The 9,134-nt window shown below is 40.3% G+C and overlaps 1 protein-coding gene across 1 annotated transcript; it reads right to left on the reverse strand.

The window, feature by feature from the left end:
* Positions 1-242: 242 nt before the first annotated feature.
* LOC100728838 (speckle-type POZ protein-like) lies at positions 243-6,473 on the reverse strand. Its single transcript, XM_063233554.1, has 3 exons — positions 6,443-6,473; positions 2,724-3,383; positions 243-286 (listed from the first exon to the last, which is right to left on the reverse strand). The coding sequence occupies exons 1-3, from the start codon at positions 6,471-6,473 to the stop codon at positions 243-245; spliced, it is 735 nt and encodes a 244-aa protein (XP_063089624.1).
* Positions 6,474-9,134: the final 2,661 nt, after the last annotated feature.

Raw genomic sequence — 9,134 nt, forward strand, 5'->3', positions numbered from 1 at the left:
CACTAGTAGCTCGAGAATGTGTGACACACAACTTTGGATGATACAGGTAAATTGGTGCCTCCGGGGACTTTGGCAGGCCTTTCAGTGCTTGCCAAATGCAGTTGGTGATTTCCTTGCTTCAGAATACCTGTAAAGTTATGGCAAATTCTTGTTCATCTTCTGTCATATATTTTTCTTAGAATTAAGCAGTCAAACAAGTGGTTTCTTCAAAAAAGTCTTCTGCTAGTAATGTTGGATTAGCATTAACCCCCATGGAATCCCAACATGGCAGAGGGATGATTGTTTTCTGGAAACGGGAGCACTTCAGCCTTCAAGAGTTCCCAACTGTGACACCAACTGAGGGAATGAACAGGCATTCGCAGTCCTAACACCTAATGCTTAACAGCTGGCATGTCATTCTCACAAGAGTGTTAATATAGCGCCATATCTCACTGGTTGCCCTTCAGCCACTTAAGCTGCAATTCTTGCCTGGTTCCTGTGTAGAATTGCAAGGAAAACATTCTTTTGGTCAATTTGTACATTCAATATAACTTCTGTTTCTATGAAGCACTTGACAATAAGTCACTGTAACACATATTTGTACTCAGAGAAGCTGAGAAGACCTGTGCTTGCCCTGAAAAATCTTCTGCCCTAATCCACTTTGCTCCATTCATTTCACTATGAGGAAATTACACTTTGTAAGTTATTTTCAATGTTTTTTGTTGTTCATTTGATGCAGTGATAGAAACTCATACTTTTTAATTTCCACATTTCATGTAAAAGATAATAATTATTTACATATTTTGAAAGAAAAAAATTAACATTTGAATGTTCTCCCTTGTAGGATGAACAGCGATTCCCAAGCAACTGGGATGACTCCTACATAATCAGCAAGTCAGGTATGGACAGCTGAGGAATCTGTGTTCTGAAAGTTTTCACACAAAAAATTAATAAAAATTTTCCTTTTTTCCTCCTTTAAAGCTTTTCCTGTTTTATTCTCTTTAATGAGGAGGAGAGAATGGACGTGAAATAAAACTTGAGGGTGATAATACCAAAACACATATTCCCACAACATCTAAGAACCATAGTTCTTTTCAAGAAATATGCACACAGAGTGAATTATTTTGTCTCATTTTCAACAATCTCAGCCGGCTTGAGGTGAGAAAGGGACACTTCTAGGAGTAAGGACACAAGAATAGGACATATGTATGCCAAATATCTGCAAAAGTCAGGCAGTAAACTGAGCCAAAGAAGCACTTGCCTGGCAATAACCAGGTTGTGAGTTGTGAGTTCAAGCCATGATAAAGACTGAGAGAGATAGAGATAGATAGACAGAGATACAGACAGACAGATAGACATATATATATATATATATATATAGAGAGAGAGAGAGAGAGAGAGAGAAAGAGAGAGAGACAAAACTCTTAGTGATTTTACTGCATAGTTGTTATACAGGTTGTTATCCCATATTGACATTCATGAAGATTTAAACAACCAGCACATAAAGGGTTACCAGCTGTAAGCCCTGATTAAACAAATGTTTTGAAATCTGTACCTGTTCAAGACAAGGGGATCCATTTCTTTATATATTTTTAGAAGCTCTGAGCCATTACAGATTCTAGGTGATTCCAGAGTAACACCACTAATGATTTTTACAAAAGCCCAAACTTTGAGATGAAACCCACTACGTTTTCATTTTTAATTTTAATTCCATTCTTCATAATACCATAGAAACATGTATTCTATTCTTATGAATATTAAATGTTCACAGTGAGAAAGCTCTTTTTGAGATTTATAGTGTGAATTTGCCAACAGCCATTTCTCAGTGCAGTTGTAAGTAATAAATTTTGCTTCCTCAACATGAATTCCTCTGAAATACATAAAACACTTCTACTTTTAATTCTCTTTCATGCCATTTTCATAAATCTGAGCATTTTCCTCTCTTTTTTCTCCAGGACCATGATTGGACTGCTCGCTCAGAGGCCTAGATTTTGCGGGAATGTGCTGTAGTGCTTGTGCTGCCTGTCTGTGTCACTGGGACAGGACAACATGAGCAAAGACTTGCATTGTGTGATTGTCCTTTGGCTTCAGCAGCCTGAGTTCTGGGTCATTTATTTCTGCCATCTACTATGTTAATTAGTGACATTGTACATCCACTGTGTTCATCCCGTGGATGGGCCTGAAATCATCAGCACACTGAAATTTTTCTTAGCTTCTGAATCTAACATACAGAAAAAGGATGAGGAGCCAAACAACTGTACAAAGTAAGATTCAGGTTTATTTACAGAGAAAAGTGAGGGACAGCAAAAAGCCCGTGTTACAAGTGGGGTGCCCAGGGATGCATGATGGTGCAGAAAGCCAGGAAGGAGTCTTGCATTTACAGAGTGAAGTTCATGGTCCCTGCCTCTAAGGGTAGCCCCACCCCAGGTCTGCCTTCAACATTGACAGGAGTTTTGGTTTCCGTTTGGCATCGACACTGTAAAAACCCACTTTGCTCAATATTATAAAACACAGATTTGAAAATGCATGATACACGACTTCTAAATTCTCAGTATCGCATTTCCTTTTTCTGACCTTAAGACTGTGGTCCCTTCTCTCCCCTAGAGAGGCACAATTTAATATTTCCACATAGAAGAGTGAAGTTTCCACGGATTTCCCTAGCATATTATGGTTCAGGGGCAGCAAATGTGGCCAGGGTTTTGGGAAGATAAATGGACATGTGGGATCTCTGGACAGTCTCACACGCTTGCATGGGGGTACCATGAATGCACACTGCATGGAAACCAGAGAGTGATAGGCTTCGGCCACCAAGTGAGGGTGGGACACCACCATGGCCTTCCACTCAGAGGTCTCCAGGATGTCAGAAACATGAAAATTGATGAAATCCAGTGTCCGGGTTTTCAACTGAGGTGCACTGTGGAGGTCAGCCAAGATGAGGATTTCCACGGCATTCTCCACAGAGAGGTTGCTGCACAGGTGGTTCTCACACATGAGCTTCAGGCGCTCCAGACCAAACCTGCTTGCAGCCTCCAGCAGTTCAGTTGCCATGATCCCTAGGTTTGGTGCCTTTCCAGTGTACATAAAGTATATCATTTCCTTAAAAACTTCAGGATCCATGTCACTGATTTCAACACGATTCTTTTTGCTTCCTTGCTTTTCATGTTCCAACAACGCCATGAAAACTGGAGAGCGAGCTGCTAAGATGGCTTTGTGAGCCTGGAATTCCTGGCCAGCCACACACAAGCAACAGTCTGAGAGCTGGGATCGCTCCCACAGTCCTCCTAGATCCTCTGCCAAGCAGCCCTCAGGAACCTTAACCAGCTTCCTAATATTCTGGCTGGAATGATTGGTGGGATCTTGTGCTACTTTCACTTCACAGAAGAAGGAAAGCTTGTCATTGGAGAGAAGCCCATTGTTTGGATCCAAAAGAAACTCTCTAAGGATGAAATGTTTGAATCCCCAGTCCTTTCCTCGCACAAATGTATAAGCTTGTGGACTTGAGAGCACCTTGGTTTTCTCTCCTTTGGCATTCAGAATGGAAAAGGTGAATTTTGCATGAGCTACCCTCCTTGGACAGCAGATCATTCCCAGGTATAAGCACACATAATCTTTGCTTTGTTCATCAAGACCATTTGGGTAGAGTCGTAAGCACCATTTCACTTGATCATTTCCTTCAGCTGAAAAGATTGAACTTTGAATGCAGTCATCTATTTCCTTTAGGCAAAATCTAATGTTATCAATGGACCACAAAAAGGACACGTTCACTACTTTGATGTCTGTGGTGTACCTGCTGTCCACTGTGGGCCCCTGTGACATTTCTGCTGGGCCTGCGGTACTGGAAACCCTTAACATCAGGAGAGTGAAAGTGCAGCAAGCTTGTCAAGTCACAGGAATCAAATTTCTTCTTCACCAGATGGCACAAATTTCACTGCAGTCAGCAGTTCCAAGACAGGCAGGGCAGTATGGCAATCACAAGTAGAGAGCCTAGTTTATAGATTAAAAGAAATACTTATTTATAAATAAGCTGACTGAGATTTCCTAGTATGTAAGTCAATTCTGAAAAGTTTCTTGATCACTCAAAGAAATAGCTCACCAAAATGCACAGACCTTAAAATACGAAGCCTTGTTGAGTCCCGTCTGAGTTCCTTTCAGGAGGCTAATTCATCTGGGCTGGAAGCAAGGATATGAATTCCAAGTTTCAAGCAGGGAACCACCTCATCATGGAAACAGAAAGGATTCTTCCTTCTTGGTGTCCCTTTTATAACTCTTAGGACAGGATCCACCCTATGGTGTTTCTTCCCACCCTATTCTAATCCAATTGCCCTAGGTGTGTCTCACTCAAAATGTGAGAGTCAGTCAATTTTCATCCTACCTGTCTTTTCTATATGTTTATGAAAACAGTCTGTTTGACTAGCCCAGAATTTCTTTTGTCTCATTCATATGGGGGAGTTCTCTGGTCTATCGTCTTCCTGCCATTTCCAGAAGATGAGAGGCTAGGGTGGAGGATAGTAACTCCAGCATGCCACTGTTCTCAGTAGGCCCTCTGTGTTTATTCCTTTCTGGTGGTAAGGAGCAAAGCAGGACAGATCGGTCAATAAGGCACCTTTTCCCTTGGGATCACATGTGGGTGAAAGCCAGTTGCAGGGAAGTAATGTGAAGGGAGCAGATTCAAGGCTCCATGAGAAATAGGTGTGCTGGGAGTGAAGAGGTGGTTCTTCTGGGTAATCTGATACAGTGTCGGGAGCAAGGGACATGGATTTGGGACAGGCACAAACAGTGAATATTGGCAGAATGTCTCTAAACCTAAAGTCTAGTGTGGGACAACTGTAAATGCTACTTCCTCAGAGCTTTTAGATCTCCTACTAACCTAGTTCACTCCTTGGACCCAATGTTTGGAAACAGTAATATTACTGAGTTCCACTGGCATTTCCTGGGACATGGGTCATGCTGGGAGTGCCAGGAGTCCAGGCAAACCCTCTCCCCACCATGAGCAGCTGTGAGTCTGCCAGCCTGCAGGCTGAGAAACAAACATCACATCTTCTCCCCCTATCCCATTAGCATGTCGGAGCCAGTAATCTGGACGTCCCTTGAGAGGTTGACCCTAGGCAATGTAGTAAGGAGGGGATTTCCTTGTATCATCTCTTTGAAGCCCAATACTTTTATCCATGTTTTGGTTTGTTCTCTAAAATATGGTCTTTTTTTAAAAAGCTGGTTGTGTTTAACTGAGTTTCCACATACATGAAAGTATGCATAGGCATTTTGAAGCAAACAACCGATTCTAGCACAGCCATTAGTGACTTCCTTATTGTCTGATTTTAAAGACCTAAAACTCCTTTCTCAGACTGTTTGGATTAATTTTATACTAGGTTTCTCAGTATGAATTCTGTGTTTCAAGACATGGACAACTATTTGGAAGAAAAAAATAGACAACATGATAGATAGGGAAGATTTCAGATTATCTAGTTTTGAAATTTATATCTCTTACATTGCGTTATTATGTCCAATTTTGCTCTGTTTTGTTGTGTTTAATTTTATCTCCTTTCACAAAAAATAACAATGCTGATTTGCAGGGTGTGGGCGAACACATCATTAATCCCAGCACTCTCAAAGCTGAGGCAGGAATATCATTGCAGTTTCAAGGACATGTGGGATTAAATACTAACTTGAATTAAAAACCAAAAGAATGAAAGGACAGAGGGAATGAGGGATGGAAGGAAGCAAGGAACGAAAGAAGGAAGCAAGAAAGGAAGGAAGAAAGGAAGGAAGGAAGGAAGAAAACAAGGAAGGAAGAAAGGAAGGAAGGTAGACAGTAAGAAGGGCTACCACTTCAGGGATAGATATCACTGGCTTTCTTCCAAAGCTTCTCTTTTTTCTGTTTTACATACTCAGAGTGTGATCCAGTTTTCCTCCAGCATCAGAAGTGTTACATACCCTCATGTACTTGGGGACCTTATTGGAAGGAGCACAACAGTCCTAATCCCTAACAGATTTTTTTTTTCTCTTTTTCATTTTTATTGTTACCAGGGATAGAACTCAGGACTACAGCTTGCCAGGAAATTGCTTATGCTACTGAGAGAAATCCCCAGCCCATCCCTAACAGATTTTGATACTCTATTTTTATTTGAATGTCTGCAAACTTGTCTATTACACATGGGCAGGTAGAATTCTTTTAATCAGTGCTAACTGGAGAAATAATTGCCTCAATTATTGGTAGGTTAAATTCCTCTTCTGTACCAGGAAAGCTTTCTGTCATGATGTCTACAAAGTGCTTTTAATGTCATTTGTTGTCTCTCCTCGTCACTAAGTGCCAGCCTGTACTCAGTATGTGAAGTCCTTTCCTCAAACTGGCCTAAAGTGCTCTGAATTTTTAAAATGGATTTTTTTCTCTTGCATATCGGCTTGAATCTATTTAATGGGTTCATTTATTTCTTAGGTTGTGCTTCAACAGTTCTTGTAAGCTCGCCTTTTTTTTGGGGCTGTGTCTGAACTAACATCACTAAGAAGGTTGTGTATTTTGGTAATCTCTGTAGTTAGTTGTGGTTACTTGAGAGATTACTTGTGTTTTAATATATTCCACAGCCTCATTCAATTGCCTTGTTGCCACATTGAAGTAACCTACCATTGGGTTTATTGGGTTTTCAAATTTTGCAACCTCATTTCCCCCCAGGTTTGCTTTATTGGCCTGGGTGCCAGAGGATTAGTCTGATTTGTGTGTTCTCATGTCTTTTCTGTTTCAGTTGAATTCTTGGAGTGATACTTGCTAGTTTCCTAACAGTGTGAACTGAATTCGGGAAGATAAAACAGAATGCAAACAATCATAAACAATATATGAATTCATGATATGTCCAATCTGTCCTCAAGGGTTAAGATTCAAAATATATTTCAGAGGAAGAAGAGTAATGGCCAAAGGGAAAGAGATTACAATACAACGGAGATGGTAGATGGATCCCACCTACTGGGGGAAACTAATGCAGAAGACTAAATGAGATTTGAAAGAGAAAAATTGAAATCCAAATAAAAGCATACCCACAGGGAAGTTAGGAATCACAGTCACCCGCAGAAATTAAGAACAAAATAAAGGAGAAATTAAAAGCAGATTAATAAAACAAGAAAATACCAAACCAAAAAGAAAAATGAATGAAAAAAAAATCGTTCTCTTCCAGGATTCTCTCTGGATTCATTATTAGATGCCCTATGGATACAGTGTTCTGAGTTCCGCCATTCTTTCCCTTCAAACCAGGCACTGCCTTATGATGGAGTAGTAGACAGCATTAGCCAGCCTGCCTCAAGAGGAGGCTCATTTGAATAAGCTCATTCCAATCAATTTCCATGTGTCTGCACCCAACTAGGGTCTTCTAAAGGAAGCCAGCAGCTGTTCTGGTTAAGGTTCATCTGGCTTCACTTCAACATGGCTCCCGCCAAACATTCCCTCCCGCTGAATGACAAAATCCTTCTCCATTCTGTGCCAGACAGTAAAGACCTCGATGTCTGCTGCTTACCTACACTGCTGAGCCTCTCAGCATTGTCCACTGGCCTCACTAGCTATCACTGTTACCAGGAACAAGAGTCCCCAGGTCCAAACATCTCCCCTCACTAGTGTTGATGATTTCCTGATTCTGCAATAACTAGCATAACCAAAATAGGTTCAATGCCCCTATCAGTGCAATACCCAACAATCATCATTGCTGTGCTCTCTTAGTTAATTTTAGGTTCGGAATTTTATACAAAATATGTGCACTAGTTGTAATTCAGTTGTGTAGATTTTGATACTTCTACATTAAGAAGATACTTTCTTGTACAAAATGACAAGAAAAATAGAAATCATGGGTAATTTGTAATAAATTTTCTTCTCTATAGCTACTTTTACAAATATGAGCATAACACTCACTATTAGAGATACACACACACACACACACGCACACAAACACACACACAAAATGTAGTAAAGCTAATGAAATGCAAGCTCTTGAATTTCCTTTTAAATAGGGTAAAATTTTTCCAAAGTTAACCCTTCTTAGAATATTGTATAAGTTTCTTCCTTGGATACACTGTGGAATTCCATTTGCATGGAAAATGTCATCAGCCTTGTAGGAACATTTTGTACATTTTTTCATGAAATCTCTTTGTGTAGTAATGCCTTTTAAACCAGGCTAATGAAAGGTTGGAAAATGCTGCTTTTGTTTCTAATCCAGCCCTAGAGCTATGTTAGAACTGACGGGGCAAAAATTTTTCCACATTCTTGTGTACAGATACAAGAGTATTGCCTGGCATATACCTTGTGATACATAGTAAGTTGCGGTTTATTGAGATTACAAGATGACAGTAGGATGAACTACAAGTGCAAAATGGAAAGTAAAGAGGAATAGAAACTTTAAAGATTCAGGGTTACAGTACCTAAGAATTTAGACCGAGATGTCTTCCACAGAGGTGTGATAAGGCTAATCCATGTGCCTGCTTTCAAGGTCAGGTACATTTGGCTCCTGTTGCTTCCCATTTTGGTTAGAAAACTCTAAATCTGTTCCATGTTTTCCTAGGGTTGTTGATTTTCTGACTGACAGATCACTACATGCTAACTATACACATAAATAATCAGTCATATTGTGATTAGACTTGAATGAAGGAAAAGAAATGGTTCATACAAGTTTACTATTTGTCACTAGTCTCCTACCACTTTCATCATCCGGGACTCCTGGATAGATACTTTATTTATTAGTGTGTTGTTTGCACATAAGAGTTGGAAGTGTCACAAGATGCCTTCACTAGTAGCTCGAGAATGTGTGACACACAACTTTGGATGATACAGGTAAATTGGTGCCTCCGGGGACTTTGGCAGGCCTTTCAGTGCTTGCCAAATGCAGTTGGTGATTTCCTTGCTTCAGAATGCCTGTAAAGTTATGGCAAATTCTTGTTCATCTTCTGTCATATATTTTTCTTAGAATTAAGCAGTCAAACAAGTGGTTTCTTCAAAAAAGTCTTCTGCTAGTAATGTTGGATTAGCATTAACCCCCATGGAATCCCAACATGGCAGAGGGATGATTGTTTTCTGGAAACGGGAGCACTTCAGCCTTCAAGAGTTCACAACTGTGACACCAACTGAGGGAATGAACAGGCATTCTCAGTCCTAACTCCTAATGCTTAACAGCTGGCATGTCATT

The sequence above is a fragment of the Cavia porcellus genome, unplaced genomic scaffold (assembly GCF_034190915.1).
Source record: "Cavia porcellus strain 051 isolate PalLab524CR breed Dunkin Hartley unplaced genomic scaffold, mCavPor4.1 scaffold_23, whole genome shotgun sequence".
NCBI lineage: Eukaryota > Metazoa > Chordata > Mammalia > Rodentia > Caviidae > Cavia > Cavia porcellus.